Below are 17,381 nucleotides of genomic sequence, written 5' to 3'. Positions count from 1 at the left end.
TGATCCTCTAAATGTTAAAGCTTTCTCTTAGAGAAACAGTTTACTTAGAGCTCAACTTAAATTTGACCTTTTTGACAAAATATTTTTGGAATTGCACATTTTTTATGTGCTCATTCAAGTCTTAATCTAATGCAGGGTTGTCAAACTAATTTCAGTTCAAGGACTACACGGAGCCTCCTTTAATCTTGATAATATACTATGATAACTTTGCCTTTGTTTTAGTGCAAAGACTTAAAAGTTTACACTTACTACGCTTGTGAACAAGAAAGCCAGTGTGGACAGCTTGGGAATAACAGTTACTTTTATTAATAATTGGCAGGGGAAGTCTCCATAATTTTCACACTTTACAAGGTCCTGATGAGTGCCATATTGGACTCTCCTCCAGGCTGGTTTTTGGCCCACAAGCCATATGCTTAATACTCCTGATATATTTATCTAATTTGATCCAACTCTGACTTCATCAAGCTCTTGAGTCTTTCAAAATGGAGGTACATGTTTTGATCAACCTCTATCAGCATTAGTCATACCACAGCAGCTCCATATACCTCCTGTACAATGATTTGTGAGACAAATATCTGAGGTTATAATAATTAAAACTGTTTGCAATAGTAATATTTCCTTGTGAGATATGATTCTGTGACAATACAAATACAATAAAGGTTTCTTTTGAATTTGTACATTTCAAAACATGATTTAAAATCCACACGAGTGCTTGCCAATCAACATGTTCTAAACACGAAATTGTTGCAATTGTTATCAATATATAGGAGGAATTGTGTGCTCAGGCTTTCACACTGCAGAAATACTTTAATCGAGAATATTTAGCTTATTTACATCTAGACTTCCGTAAAAATACAATGAAATAAAATCATGCACAAATTGTTGCACAGCTGCAAAACAGTAAAGCCCAAAGAATACCAACTTGCATCTTTATTGGTAATACCAGTTGGACCCTTTGAAGAACATGCAACAATAAAAGGATTACTATTGCAAAAACACATCATCAGTAGTGTAAAACTAACCTGTCTCACAGCGGTCTATTCCCAGCTCATTGGTCTGATCCCAGTTCCCTGTTAAGTCAGTGAAAATTAAGAAAATGCTGTTTTAATACCTTATACTCCCCAGTTTTACTTTAAGGATTAAAGTGATGATGGTAATTTAACAGAGTTCAAATTCAAGTCCAAACTGTAAGTATGACATAAGAAATACTTTAGTCGTCTCAAAAAAGTACACAGTTGGGAGTTGTTTTTTTTAATTAGATGAAAAATATGGAGACAGTAAAAAATAAAAGAACATCCTTAGCAACCCAATATACAACTTAACATGTTACAACAATATACATATACCTTGCCTATATACAGTATTTCAGTAACTTCCACTCCGTGACTTTGGTATTTGGTAACACTTCCAAATGGTTTGCACCCGGAGGTGCACAGTCCAAAAAGACTCGTCTAAAACATATCAGATCTCCACATGGCACAGTTCAGTCAAATATAGAAACCACAATTTATTCTTATTTTCTTATTCTCACTGCTCCTTTGATCCACTGGGTCAAAGGTAACAACTATAATGCTTCAACAACGTAGAACATAGATTTTTTTCACGCAATAATTAAAGTTGGACAGCCGTTTGTCAATCTGAGATTTCACATCATTTACACAATCTGTATGTAACAGCTACAGTACAGTTTATTACTAATGCACGCCCCCTTGTGGTTTTTAATTAGATGTTGGTTGGAATCTGAAAGCGAATGGATAAAAATGGCTCCAGGTGATAGCAGTGACATGAAGTGGAATGTAAGGATCTTAAACCCCCTGACCTTTATATTATTACTCATACAGGCCTTCACAGCCAAGACAAATAACAAGCATGCAACAAAACACAGAAACATCAATATATACAGTTCAAGGGTCTGTTTCTACTCCTATATCTTCGTACCCAAATTTGTGCGTACGACATGATTACATAAATGCTGGTCCTGGATCAGGTCACTCGTCTGGGAGGAAGTGAGCTGGCCCATAAACAGCAGAGAACTCAGCCAGACTGTTCCTGCAATCACTTCTCTAAAAGATGCTCCATCTTGGGGTTGATGAACGAAAAACCAGCGAACGCCGACTGGTCCATGGAGTTTATGAGGTGCTTATCGCTGAAAGAGAGCTGAGGCTTCTCGCTCAGGAACTCCCGGTCAAAGTTGCTGCAGTCATTTGGTGCTTTCTGTAAAAGACATAAAGAAATCTCAGTGTGACGACAAAAACAAACAACTCTAAAGCACACAGGCCTCAGCTTATTGTCATTTAATTGTAGGTGAAATGTGTGAAACATACCACTTTGGGTTTGAAGGGGGGGTCAACCTCTCTCATCTCCAAAGCCTGCCAGTTGAAGGCCTTAAAGAAAGGGTGTAGCCGGATATTGCCCACAACTCCCAGCCTGCGACTGGGGTCTCTCTCAAATAACTGTGGGGAGACAAAGACAGAAAGACCCTTAATGTCTAAAACACGACAGTAGAGCTGTAATTGAAACCTCAGAAAAATGTCGTTCACAGCAAAAAACTCAAATTGTTTGATTTGTTGTATGACGGTTCAAATCCCTGGTTTCTGGCTCGTGACTCATTGCACCCAGTGAAAGCAAGACACAAACGCAGGTTACAATAACTTCAACATCTCACTGACAATTTGAACAAACTCAACTGTTGCATCACTTTATTGCAAATGGTACCTCCCTAAGTATTTCTCTCTTTTGACTTTATCCTCGGTGTACTTTTAGTGCTCAAGAAATTAGCATTGTCACTACAAAGAACTTGAAATTAGAGGAGTGGTTCTGGGACGTGTGTGACCACCGAGACAAAACACCACCTGATAACAATCACTGCTCATCGGTCCATAGTTAAACTTTAAATAAAGACAGATCATAAAACTGCTGGATTTCTGTTGTGAATGTCTCTAAATCAGTAATTCTTTACAGTACAACTGCAGATTTCGTTTTTGCTCTACAAGTGATTATTTTTGTTTTAGACAGAATCATTAGTATTGCTAACTGAGTATTACTCTTTCAGGTGTCAGCACATTTTTTTTCCTTGACCACATCCTTGCTGAAGACAGTGTTCTATATGTACTGGCTTTTTTGGCACATTTATTTCAAGCCTTTCAAAAGGACCGAAAACTGAGTACCTGATCTTACTCAATCTGTAAAGTGTCCCTTGTTGTTGTTTCACATTTCTTTTTTGTTTTCTCAATACAAACAATTTTGACAATTCTTAAAACTACTTAAAGCTCATTTAAAGTGAAATATAAAGTTGATTCATCTTTCTTAGGATTACATCCATGTCCCAGGCAGAATAAATAAAAATGAACATCACTAAACAAGTTTGAATAGGAATGACAATTTATTTTGTCGTTGGCTACAAGCAAGCCTCATCAATTAAGAATCGGGTTTTCTCATTTGAGTAAAATATATATGTTCACTTTTGAGCTTAATAGTAATTTAAATCACACAGAAGTAAAAAAAACTAAACATCTTTGAGGCTGCTGACATCTTTATGGAGAGTATAGTACAGACCTGCTCCAGCAGGTCTCTGGCTTCCTTGTTGATCCAGCGGGGATAATGAGGAGTTTCCATACGGATGGACTCAAACAGATCATCCTCGTTATCGCCATGAAATGGCGACTGACCAATCAGCATTTCATACAGCAGCACCCCAAATGACCACCAGTCAACTGAGAATGAGTATTTCTGTCCCAGTAAGATCTGATTAGGAAATAAATAAAACGTGTTTATTTCAGATTAACAGTGCAACCTGTTGGCATTCAGATTTGATTACTTCAGAACAAAGAAGTGTTTTCAGAAAAGTGTACCTCTGGAGCGATGTAGTCAGGAGTACCACAGAACGTGGTTGCCCGATTCTCTCCAAACACGTTCTCCTTGCACATACCAAAGTCGGCAATCTTGATGTGACCCTCATAATCCAGCATCACATTGTCCAACTTCAGATCTCTGGAATCAAAACAAAGCTGATTGTAACTTTGACAAAACAATTCTGTCGGTGGAAATCAAACAAAAATGATGACTGTGTTTTTCCAGAGCAGGGTGGGGGCGGTGACGGTGTCTCTGTGTGTTAATGAACTGATAATCGGTGTGTCATTTTCCTTTGCCAAACATTTACTTGAATAAAATGAGAGACACTTGCAAACCAAATTGGAAGATAAAGAAAAAAGAAAACTGGGATGACCCAAATTTATACTCTCCTTCTTATAAAAACCAGCTTTCATCATTTAGTTTAGAATATATCTTCAGGACTGCGCCCACAGTGGAAGCTTTCTAAACAGACCTTGCTTGCAATTGCATTACTCCACAACGGTAACGAAACTTCTAGGAAAAAAAAAAAAAAAAGTGTTGAAATGTGTGGGATTACCTAACCGGGAAAGTTTGATGTCTCTGCAACTTCATTCTAACATAACACTTGCAAATGAACTAACATCACTGGTGAGTTAAAATAAAAATCCAGAGATCTCAACTTTGATGTGAAGTAATTAGTATATAAAAGTTTATGTACGACACATTTAGTTGTAATTCATATTTTTGCTCTGACCTGTAGATAATCCCTTTCGAATGTAAGAACTGAAGGCCACAGATTATCTCAGCGGAGTAGAACCTGGGGAGACAAACAGGAAAGAAACAGACATCAGCGCCTCGTCTCTGATGGAAACCCGCAGGTCTGCAGCGTCGATATCTCACTACGGCCTTGGCAGCTGGACACTGGTGTGACTGCAGACTCATTTCAGTGTAGGCTTGAAATATTGATGAAGACATTTGTATGGAGCAGGAGACAGGTGAATAACACTGATAATGTGAAACCCAGGAGCGACTATGAGTTGAAAGATTAGCCTATCGCTGACCCGCTTCTCTTGTCATGTGCGTCAGGAGGAACGATTGAGTCCCGAGAGCGCACAGAGACGCTGTCGCTCTGCTCTAGTTCATAGTCATTCACTGCAAATGACCGACTGACAAGAACTGAATAGGTTGTCTGGTTTTTATCAAGCCAGTATCCTAACATCAATATAGAGATAGCTCCAATAGAGCAAGTTAGAAAGTGCTCCTATATCTACCGGCAGGTTAAGACAAAAGCACAAATGTGAATATGCACGTAGAAATAAGTCTGGATTATCTTGGGGAAAAGGTAAATGGAGCTCTGCTCAGTGACGGATGCAGAACGGAAGGACTGAACCGGCATCAACAGGTTCACAGGTTAGCAGTAGCTGCCGGGTTCACGGGGCTTTGTGCTGGTAAACAGGCCAAGTGAAATGCTGCAGTTCAGCCACTGCCTCGGGACAAATGTTGCATAACCGCGTCCAGGAGCTGCGTCCCATTTGACTGTGGCGGCTGGTGCGCCTGTACACCATGCCATCACAGCCGAACGCGCAGAAATCTCAACAACTTATACTGAGAAAATAGCTGATGTCAACACTCGTACAAAACATGTCCATGCCCAGTTTTAGGAACGACAGATACTTGAAATGGTGGCGACCAGGGCACCTTGCAAGTCTCATGCAACCCATATAAAAAGCTAAGTTATGCATTATAAGCAGAATGTGGAGGACAAGTTACAAACACAATGCAAATATAATAAGAGAGCATTTGAAAAAAAAAAACGACAAGTCACACAGATGTTCATACCGTGTAACGTTATTAACCACAAACTGGGTGAGGCGCATTTATTTTAGTCATGTTCCACATAATATTTACCAGCATGCTCTCAATTAGGTTAACACAGCAAAAGTTGACCTCAGCCTGAAGCCGCTCACACTATCATGAGACGATTAAGTTTTGAAGTAATACATAAAAACGTCGTAAATGTTTATTAACAAAAATGTTTTAATTCAAATCTAAAGTGAATTAATCACTAGCAGGCTAACGAAGTATGATTGGTTTAGTCAGTTAGTTACACTGAATTGACACATTTTTCAGACTTCCTCATTGATGTTGCTTTCAAAGAAGGTTAAGCAGGAAAGCTACTATACGATGCTGTATGTGCCGGTATGTACCAGTGAAGCCATCAGACACAGTAACCAAGTATCAACACAACAGCGCAGAAAGAGTAGAGTTTCGATTCTCTGTCAGGAGGTCAATGCTACAGTTGTTCAGAACCCAGGACAACCACCGCTGCTATCAATCTCTCGCTGCGAAGGTTTATGATGGCCTGTTGCAAAATCTTTGCCACATCACTAACCACCCAAAGCCAACATGCAAAGTCATAAATTAATGCATTGTGACATGATGAAGTCGCCCGCCCTCTCTGTCTTGCTCCCTGAGGGTAAATTATCCGGCATGAATACAGTTACTGAGTGAGGAGGATTTCAGTGGATGCCAACAAAAGATCAGGTGTCTGTGTTCGCAAAGGAGAGAATTACTCCTGTCGTCTAATGGTCCACTGGTTTAACTACAGGAGATGTAACAGTAGTGTAGGATCAGTGAGTGGGCAAGGCAGAGAGGAAAGCGTTGCAGAAAGCAGTGTAATGGTTTAAAAGGATTTATAAGGCCACGCATTTGTAGCAGTACAAAAAAAAAAACTTCTGTGGTGATGACAATTATATAATCTTACGTTTGCCTTACACATATATGCACATGACATCAACATTTTAAAGTCCTTACCCAAGAAAGATTTATATTTGACACAGCTCATTGGAATCATCTACAAAAGCCCACATTCTGCGTGTTGTTCTAAACATCATGAAACTCGACCATTACTTTTATTTATCTTCTTCAAGCCTGATTTGTTTGTCTCACAGGACCTGTGATGAATTGTTAGCACGTCTATGAATGTGTGACTTTTTAAAACTTCAGCTGGCTTCAGACGCGCCACCAAGCTTTGGACTTTGTAACACTCACTTTCTTTTACCAGCTTTCCATTGTTTTGTGTGTGTGTGTGTGTGTGTGCACGCAGTGTTTTTGGAGGGATTCCCACAGTATGCTGGAAGGTGGGTGGCAGTAACTGATACCTCCTTGCTCACACGACAGTACAATGGCACTAAGAGCTGCTCGCTCCCTACAAGGCTGTCTGCTAGTGAACAGAAGGTAATGGAAGCCAGCCCTGCGACGGCCCATCAGATACGAGTTGATTATGCAAAAGAGAAAAAGACATGATTAGGAGAGACACACACCACAGGAGTAAATTTGTGCTCTTCTTTTTCTGCTTTCCTTCATTTACTGTATGTTTGAGTCTCTGGGCAGCCCCGCGAGCATGCATGGATTCAATAATGACGGCAGACACTGCGTTTGGTTTCTACTGACTGTGTGTTTCATTGAGGCTGTGGCAGGATGCGACTCACGAGGCTCTGTAGAGTTCAAAGCGTCCTTTCTCTTGAATGTGAAACATCAGGTCGCCTCCATTCAAATACTCCATCACAAAGAACAGATGCTCCTGCAGACAGGTTGCACTTTAAGTACCGAGGACGTAACTCCCACCAATGATGTTCAGAAAACGGGGACTAAAGTGGAGAGGGGCTACCTTGGTCTGGAAGGTGGAGTAAAGGTGTGTGAGGAAGGGGTTTTCCCAGGCTAAAGCCAAGACCCGCTTCTCTATCATAGTGCACTCCACATCGTCGTCCATCAGCACAACGTCCTTCTTCAGAGCTTTGACTGCAAAGTAGTCTCCACGTCCCTTCAGCTCTGCAAGAAGAACCTGAGGAGAGAACGGACGAGAAGTAGTGGATGAATACATCTCAGCAACTCCATCTCGGATCTAATCTCTAACCAACACCATTCCCGAGGAATAGATTTTCTAATCACATGTGTGACCGTTGGTGACTGTTATTAGAAATGATACTGGGTTATTCGTGACTACCTTGCCAAAGCTGCCTTTTCCTAAGACCTTGTGGAAGATGAAGTTGTCCACGTTGACCCGTGTCAGATGAGTCATACGAGAATGTGGTCGTGGGCTGGACCCCTCCCACAGCGTTCCATAGGGAGACACATCTGGACAAAAAAAAAATAATAATAAATCAAATCCTCCTCTGATCTCCTGTAATATTCTCCAAGTACCAGCAGTGGGCCAATATAGCCAGTTCAATTGCACGAGTGTATATAGAGAGTTAATGCAATTTAATTTCCCAATCAAGACCCGGGGGGAGGGGTTATGGGGCGGGTGGATTATGAGGCTCCTGGGGGTGTAGAGTTGACTGTTCTCCGACCGGGGCCTGCGCCGGGCTTCGCTTTCCTGGGTCTGGGGGCGGGGCTGGTCCGGGGCGCGGCGGCTGGGGCCGTCTCTGCCTTACCGGGTTGGGGGGGGCGGTGGGTGGGCCTGTTCCCGGGGGTGCGGTGGGACTCGCCGCCGGGGTTGGGGGGGCTCTCGGCCCGCTCGGCCCGGGGGCCCTGCTCCGGCCTTTTCTCGGCTTGGCGGCTTGGGTCGGGGCCTGGGGCCCTGTGCCCTTTGTCCTTCTCTTGTGGGCCCCTCTTGCCTGGGGGGGATTCCTCTCTGCATTCTCCGTCGGGTGCTTTTTGGGCGGGGGCGGGGCTCTCTGGGGTGGTTCGCTGGGGTCTCCCCGGGCCTGGGGGGCTTCTGTCTGCCGGGGTGGCGGTGTCCGGGCGCGGTGGCCTCGGACCCCGGGGTGTCACCACGGGTCCCCCCACAACAGTTCTGGCCACACCCAGTGGACAAGCCACACACACTCACATACACGCACACACACACACTTTCACTCCTCACGAAAGGTGCTTCTGAAGTTGCTTGTTGTCTGTCATCATTTGCTCAAACTTTAAAAATCATGTTCCTCTTTTGTTGTTGCCTCTTTGTTATTTCATGTTCCTGCTTCACGTTACTGTCTAGATAGAGCTGCTCAGGCTGGTTAAATCTAGGAAATCATCTTACTGTCTAGATAGAGCTGCTCAGGCTGGTTCAATCTAATAACAGTTGGAAAGTATTTGGATGAGTGTGATTATTGCAAATAATATATGTAGCACAACAAGGACATTGTATGTTATCCCCTTCCCCCCACCCCCCTCCCCCCTCCCCCCTCGACTTTCTTCTCTCTCTTCTCTTCTCTCTCTCTTTGTGCGTTCCCCCCCGGTCGTGTACGGCAGCCATGCCAGCTTCTGACGGAGAAGGCAACAGGAGGAGACTCCAGGTCTCTCCCTGTTGCAAGACCAAAAACTGTTCTGACTCCGAAGGCTCTCAATCACATCATATTGTTGGCCCAAGCTGCCGAACAGGACAAGGGCGAAAAAAAAAAAAAAAAAAAAAAAAAAGAGAGTTAATGCACATATAGAAATGTGTTCACTCACCATTGATCTCAAGTCCAGCAAGCTTATTCACTTCATCATAGATTCCAATATCAGACAGATTAGGCAGGTTTGGATCTGAATGACGAGTGGAGGACCTCTGGTGCAGAAGAGAAAAAAAATAAAATTCAAAAATAAACATAAAACGTCCAGACAAGTATTTTCCCAGGACTGGTCCCCCATCTATTGGAGGTAAATCCAGGTAAAACACATATCTGAATCTTCTATCTTGTCTGTTCCTAAAACTAAAGAGGTTTTGTCTGGAACTAGATATCTGTAACAAGACAACCAACTAAGTGGGAGTTCCACAACAAACAAGCCCTTAAACACACCTGAGTGAAAAGCTCAGGTAAACCTAAAGGTCCGGTGTCACTAACTGTCCAAACACAGTACTAACTGGTCGCTTCACATTTATGTGAAAACAAATAAGAAAATGATCTTCATTTGAGGGAGGCGTTTTATATATAAAACTTTCTTTTGGAAGAAATGTGTTATGTCAGCCTCCGAGTTAGGATTGAATTCAGTGTTTAGATGTGTGTTAGAAAGAGGCCGTGATAGAGGCTGAATTTAGGACTACAATGGGGTCAAATGTAAAACTAGAACAGGGGGCTCAGCTGGGATCACATCTCAGGTCAACACTGACACTCTGCCGGAGACAGAACCAGATCAAAATCTTTACAGCTTTGGATATCAGGACATTTTTAAAAGAAATACGTTTGGAAAATGTCTCCTGTAGAACTGTCAAACCAAAGCAATGCAACATAAGGAATAATATCAAAACAGTTTGACCTTATTATATGGTGTAAAAACAAAGGTTTAGTTGTGATAGACCTTTTTCATTAATTATGTGTGTGTATATATATATATATATATATCTGCAGTCATCCAAGTTGTAATTACAGTGTTAAATGTTCAAACGCATGCTATCAAACTTTCTCCAGACCAAGAATGTCTGAACAGAAAACTAAACAGTATTTGGGAGAAGGTATAAGAATGAATGAATATAAAAGTTAAGAGTTTAATCATGTCAGCAATATAAACTGCTATTATCCAGTTTCATTTGCATTTTTCAAAACCCATCTCAGAGTCGGAATTTCTAATTAAAATATAATCTTGTGTAATAAAAAGTTATGTATTGGTTCGATAAAGACTGTGATACTGAGGTCATACATCTTCATCCAAGTTCCTCCACATTGCTTTGATTTGCATACTTAAAAAGTAGATACACAAAAACCTCTTCATGCAGGCTTTTTCAGCACAGGTGTATAAAATAATAAAATAAAGGTTAATAGTTGAGCCATGTGCAACATATATTACTTTGCAGGGGTAATGCCATAGCGATGACTGCTACTTAATCAGCAGGCTATGCTTAACACATAAAATGTTTTCACTTTTATTTATTTTGTTTTACCAGGCTTTTCTTTCTTTTACAAGCAATGCAAAAAGTAGGTAAAGGTATGTGAGTGTTAAGCGTACAACGAAATACTGATTGTGATTGCACTGCCCTGGATTCATGCAGTGTGAAAACTGCTTGCAGGTCATTAATGTTTTTTTTTGTTTTTTTCTTTTGGTCTTAAATTCAGACGGCTTTTAGCTGTTGAGTCCTGTGAGTTTCTCCCACTGCTTTTGTCAACAGTGTCATCTTACGACACGGCCCTGCTGACTTTGCATCTACATTTAATCGGAGCTCCATGTGGGTGATTGCCCACTGTACAAACAAAAAATGTGCAGATGCAGCTCGAGAATCAAATTGTATTGTGAGGTGACATGTCAGATATCCTGAGCTGTCTAACACATTACAAAGCTGGAGATGTTCGCCAGATAAACCTAACAGACAAGAGTAACCCATAGCTGATAAGCTAATGCATCTGATCGTATGACTTGATTTTATATGATAAAACATCAAACCTGACTTGTACATTTTTGTATGAAAATGTACGTCAAAGGTTTCAGTGACTATTTATTGAATTGATTCAATCAGTCAGAGTTCCTTGACTTTGCTCGCATGTTGTTGTTTCTTTTACACACATCACACCCTGGAGTATATTCTGCAATCTTCTGTTATACACACAGATGCTGACAAACTACGAGGATACAGAGCGTTGAGAGTCTGTTGTGTTTGGTCTGATCAAAGCGGTTTAGCATTGATGCTTATCAGGCTTCAATCAAAACTGTACCGGATACCTTGCATATTGCACTAATACAGCAAATGTGTCGGGGTTTGTTTCAACGTGACCAAACTTGACAATTGTGAACACACCATCCTCTCGCTGATCACGCTCATGCAGGGCCAAATTGAATCCTCTTAGACATTTCCCAGCGTACTCACCTGACTGACTTGTGTGAGAGCTTCGGCTAGAAGTTTCTGGTTAATACCACAAAGGTTGGCGACTTTGTCCTGACACTTGTGATGAACATTCATGGCGCAATCTACAAATGGAAGAAAAACAAGCCTGTTAAGTTACACTGAGACGCCGCCAAAGCGTCCAGTTAACTGGAGCCGTTCTGTACCTTCACACTTGAGGCCTTGTTTGACCAAACCCCACAGCAGACTTCCGCAGTGGTCGCAGAAAGTGGGACTCATGTAGTTGTGGATCTTAAAACGATGCGGCATATCAATTTTAAATCTCTCCTTCTGGAACTGTGTGGACAAAAAAAGATTTAGCACATCAGTAACAAATTAGTCCTACAATGTTGGCATTGCATCCCTGCAAAACTGCTCCATTTCCTATTTTGCTTTCTCATGTTCACCTCTCGAATTTTAATTTGTCAAAACGTAACCAAAAGCACTCTTTATTCACAGGAACTGTAAAAGTTTTCATTTGATGTGGAAGTGGACTGGTATCTGCCTTCTATGAATCTCTGATGCAATAATGTGATGACATGAGTACGACAGCAGATGGTAAAATGGGGAAAACCCACAAACAAACTAAGTGAAGGACCGTGAACTGAAGACAAATGGGGAACTCTGAGAGTACACGGTGTGCAGAAATGTTTATTACGTACCACTGTATCTCGACTGTTGGCAGCGGTACCAGTACATCTGCCGATGATTTTGTCTATGCATTTCTTGTGGATGGCGGCGTTGCATTCTGAGAAAAAGACAAAACAAAGTTGAACCTTTGATCAAGGATCTGAATATTATGTGTATATGTGCACACAGTTATGAGAAAAAGGTGACAATGTGACAGAGAACACAGAAACATACCAGCCATATATTGGGCCGCTATTTCAAGTACAAATCTCCATTGTATTTATAATATTGTTCACTTACGTCTGCATTTATAACCTTGCTTGTTGAGTCCCCTGCAAGAGACAGAAAGCACAAAGGAAACAGTCATCCATCTGAATAATTATTACTTTAAAGTAATTTTCAATAGGCAACAAAACATGGCAGATGAAATTACTCTCATCAAGAAGAAGAAAAAAATAAGGCTTTGGCTCGTAGTGATTTAAAACCAGTCAGTATGGTGTTTGAGTACAGTCAGGTAGAATACCTTGCACCTGTTTCATCTCTCAACAATTAGTCAATATGCAGCAGTATGTGAGGAGCGAGTCGTAACGGCCAGGCCCAACTTCGCTTCTTCTAGTAGAGGGAAATCAAAGTTTTTGGCCTTTTGTTTGTTTTTTCTTTTGTTAAAAATGGAGACTGGACTTACCAGACAAATTCTCTGCACACTGAGCAGAAAGTGGGCTGCCTGAAGAAGGTGGCGGTGAACTCGTGGTTCTTTATGAAGTGGATCTTGGCCTGTTTGATGGCCCCTCGTCTACGGTTCAAAGTTGGGGCGTCTTCCTCCTTGGAAACCTGTTTACGCTCTTCCAGGTACAGAAAAAAACAGATCGGTCAAAACACAAGATGGCAAATAAAGAGGATTTGTCACAAATTGATGTTCATGTGAATAAAGGAAACTATTAATACTCAAGCTTGTCAGTGACCCGAATAAAATAGAATAAAAAAAAAAGTCAAGTGTCTTAAAATTAAACTGAAATTAAGCTCAATTGTTTTTAGTCACCTGCATCCACACCCTCGAGGAAATACTGCACCGCCATCATCACTTTGCCAGAAGGAAGAAGATCCACCTGGACACAAAACACAAACACGCACACAGTTAAAAAGCAGAGTCTGTGTTGCTGCTGCGTGAGCGACCATCCTTAATGCCATACCCAGAATTCAGCATGTCCATTGGCCTTCTTGCAGCGCTCAGCAAGGACCGACACGCCCACAGTGACCTCAGCCAGCGGCTCCTCCGCCGTCTTCATCAGCAGGATCTCCAGCACGCGGCCCTCGTAGATATGTGCATCAAAGCTGGACTTCCAGGCCGGGTACATGGTGGGTTTCTGCTGAACCAGAGTTTTTCCTCTTTCTAAGTGGAACATCGAGAGATAAGTCAAAAATAAAAAGACACGGCAAGTTTTCCAGCAATTGACAGTGTGTTGCAAAGCAAACGGTTAAAAACGTATAACAATACTTGTGTACTTTCTAAATGTTTGATGTGATTTCATGATGCAGAGAAAGTTTTAAAAGGTCCATAACCCTCGTTTCAACGGTGTCTCTTGGATGGTTACTTCTGATCATTTGAATTCGCAAGATCTTTTGAACAAACTATATGAATACAGCGAGCAGAGTGTTTGAGTTGTGCGAGCCGTCTCAGAGTCTCTCACCAGTTGTTAAAGCTTCCTTCATTTTGATAGCGCAGAAGGGCGGGTCAGACAGCGGAGGAAGGACACCCAAGTCGTATGAGTTAAAGGCAATCCTCAAAAAAGGAGCCATGGCGAAGAGTACCAGGGTTCCCTCCTGTCACAGATCGACAAACACAGAGTTAACCAGGAAACAGTTATTTATTCCAGCATGCTATTAACTCACAGTTAGATCCAACTGATATAATATAGCTGCAGGTTTACTTCTGAACAAATGTAAATTAATGACAGAAAACAGTCTTTAAGAGGAAGACGGCGCAGGTTTACATTCAGACAGTCTGTGTGCAGCCTGCATGTTGTCCCTGTGCATGTGTGGAGGTTTATGCCAAGTACTCTAATTGTCCACAGACAGGCCTCGTTCTCTCCTGGACAAACAGACGATAATAATAAGATGGATAATTGCAATTGTTGTGTATGACTGCAAAAGCGATAGTTCCAAAACAAAACAAAGGTTTTGAAAGACGTAGTCATAGATTTTGTATTTGTCAATTTGAAATGCTTTGTGTATTTATAAAATAATAATAATTGTTTCTGTTGACATTTGAAGTGTCTCGGGAATGGATGACAAATAAACATAGTTGTCTCTCAGGAGGGGTGGAGGAACTTTGTAACCACACTTTGTCCGTGGCACGAGCTCCTGCAAGGCTGATTGACTCCACATACGCAACAGAACATTTCCTATTACAAACTACACACCACTTTTCTCCATGTGCAAGGCAAACTATCATGTCTCTCAAGCTGTGCACTTCAGTCACGCCCATCTTGTTTTACATGCCTAGAGTATGAATGCAAGATCTCCTTCTTGAAAGAACAACTACAGTGTCCAAATGTTCCGGCAACATAAAGCACGTCTGCTACTTGTTTAGATCCCCGTCGCCAGTCCCATTTGGTATACATTCCCTGAGCGGTTACAGCTGCAATAGTGGAGGTCTTTGCTTGTACTACAAAGCCAGAGCGAGCCTCAACATGTCGCTAATCCAAATATGAGCACGCTGTGCTCCGTAGTAGACCTCGCTGGTATTCACAATCTTAAAACCATAGCCGCCCACTCTGAGACAAGAAAAGTAATATGGGGGGGGGGGACATAAAAAAATCCACTAAGCATGAGAGGGGGAGTGTGACGAACAACCGTGTGCATACACTCACTGCTCACTGCTGCTGCTGCAATGTCAGGATTTTTAAGGTGATCAATAGCAAGCATACCATGTGATTGAGGCCAGTCGTGATTGATTACCTAGCAAACTGTTTATGGGCAGTTTCGATTTGTTCCATGTGTTAAAATCACTGGTTTATGTCCCGTGCATCCGTACACTCGGTGTACTACACTGTAACTTACAAGTGGCCAGACTTCCTATTCTGCTTCAGTCTACTTCCTGCCTGAATTAATGAATGACACAAAAAAAAAGAGTGTTTGTTGGCACAGACAGCACACCACAATATTACTTCAGTATCACGGATAATTGTATAATCACATTTTCACGGGTGGAATTAATTAATCAATACTCAATAATTATATCATGGGAATTTGTATGAATTCATGCTTATATTCAAATAAGAAAACTTCAATTTTTAAAGTTTAAAAAAACCATGAGGGTGGCCCCTGGAGTAGACAAATACTGTTCTAGTTAGGGTGTTCAGATACAATGCAGAAATGATCTACAATATAATACAGAAAGTGCATTTGATGATCACTTTGAACGGTTTTAAAGCAGCTCACGCTTCATACGCATACAGTTGAAGTACAGGTTCATACAGCTGGTCTGCTGTAACCTTAAGGGTTTTTTTTTTAGAGTTAACAGGTCCTGACAGGCACCTCTGACACATACATTGAAAATGCTTTTGAATCATTTCCATTGCAAAAAAACACAAAAAGCAACAACAACAACAAAACACATTCACAAGGGCTACAACAGACATTTCTAGTTCCACTATGCATGAGTTGTGAGAAGCACCGACCAAGAATCAGCCATTGCATTAGATTCTCTTTGAAGGATGTGGTTGACTTGTCAGTTGGCTGGTCGCAGATGGCACATCACCTCTGACTCAGACGGGACATTACATCCCCCCCCCCATTGTATCCAATGTATTTCCAAGCATACATGTAGTACTCACACCGGAGACCTAGAAGATTCCAACACCTGATCAAGTGATGCTCAGTATCTATCCTCAGTGAGTCCTGACATTTAACCTGTCAATACATGATTGGCTTTTTCCAGAGAAGCAGCAGCAGCATCAACACCGGGAAGTCAAGTGTCTATGTGGTTTGTACAAGAAAGAAAAAGAAGACTACAATCGACTCCAAAGAGCCGACATGCATCGGTGTAATGCACAATCACGCCCACCACCTTCTGACATGTATTGTTGATTTTTGGTCAAATTGTGAATAACAAAACAGCTATAACAGTTTACAAACAAAACTAATCAAAAGCCCTGCAGATTGAGCAAAACACTTGCTTCTCGTAGTGTATTTGACGACTGATGGTTATAAGCTAAACAAACCTCTCGTTTAGAAGCGTTGACTGGATGAAGTTAAAGACGATTATTTAGTCAAATAAATTTAAAAAAGGTCAAACTTTTGCAATTTCATGATAACAACGACATGAAGCAGCAACAATGTGAGCAATCAGTGACCCAGTCTGAGCGGAATAAATATGTACGAAGACTGTACGTGTCAGCGACGTTTATCTTCTGCCAGTAAAAACCGGGACGGGTTAAAAATACATAAACACAGTTCTCCAGCCTGCTGTGGCTGCGGACTGGTTTCAATGGGAGCGTGTAGCAGCAGTTTCCTTAGGAAAGATGTGGAAAACGTCTTACTATGTGCGGTTTCTGTGAGGAAATACCGAAGTTTAGCGCCAAGAGTTACGAATAAAAGCGACGTTACGGTCCGTCTCTCCGCGGATGAAAAGAAGGAACCTTCACTAACTTTCTCTACACTTCGAAGGTAAAAGAAAACTACAGAAACTGTGTGAAAAAGCGGGTCTGGAAACGGTAATAATGGCAGCCTCACCTCGTCCTGCAAACACCGAGCTGGCCTCTTTTTTTTTCCACACAGAGAGACGAAGCTGGCTTTTTTTTTTTTTTCTTTCCTCCTTGGTTCTTTTTTTTTTGTTTTTTTTTCACTCTGTGACTCCGTCGATTGAGGAAGTGTGTTGAGCTCTGCTGTGCGTCGCGAGGCGAGCGAGGCGAGCTCTGACGTCTACCTGCTGCACAAGGAGCGCGCGCGCCCCCACACGCGTGCGCCCATGGTTGCGGCGAATGCCCACCCGCGTGCCCTAATTGGAATAGAGGTCACTTCAGTTATTATAATAGCCACGTTTTCCACATGAGTTGAACTGTCCATTTTGTACACCGGGCACACACACACACACACACACACACACACACACACACACACACACACACACACACAC

At 41.8% G+C, this 17,381-nt stretch overlaps 1 protein-coding gene across 2 annotated transcripts; it reads right to left on the bottom strand.

Moving 5' to 3' along the window:
• Positions 1–795: 795 nt before the first annotated feature.
• Positions 796–17,381, bottom strand: prkcda (protein kinase C, delta a). 2 transcript variants are annotated; one of them, XM_080461581.1, is made up of 18 exons: positions 16,979–17,381; positions 13,933–14,065; positions 13,435–13,634; positions 13,284–13,350; positions 12,930–13,086; positions 12,545–12,576; positions 12,277–12,362; positions 11,782–11,911; positions 11,600–11,700; positions 9,274–9,370; positions 7,838–7,968; positions 7,502–7,675; positions 7,323–7,414; positions 4,586–4,648; positions 3,852–3,990; positions 3,556–3,744; positions 2,325–2,453; positions 796–2,214 (listed from the first exon to the last, which is right to left on the bottom strand). In XM_080461581.1, the coding sequence occupies exons 2-18, from the start codon at positions 14,039–14,041 to the stop codon at positions 2,056–2,058; spliced, it is 2,055 nt and encodes a 684-aa protein (XP_080317707.1). In that variant the 5' UTR covers positions 14,042–14,065; positions 16,979–17,381; the 3' UTR covers positions 796–2,055. The 2 variants fall into 2 exon arrangements, with proteins under 2 accessions (XP_080317707.1, XP_080317708.1); XM_080461582.1 differs by lacking the exon at positions 16,979–17,381 and having other exon boundaries at positions 13,435–13,630; positions 13,933–14,018.

The sequence above is a fragment of the Lipophrys pholis genome, assembly GCF_963383615.2.
Source record: "Lipophrys pholis genome assembly, chromosome: 4".
Taxonomy (NCBI): Eukaryota; Metazoa; Chordata; class Actinopteri; order Blenniiformes; family Blenniidae; genus Lipophrys; species Lipophrys pholis.
Note: the sequence above shows the minus strand (reverse complement) of the source record. Positions and strands in the feature narration are given on the sequence as shown.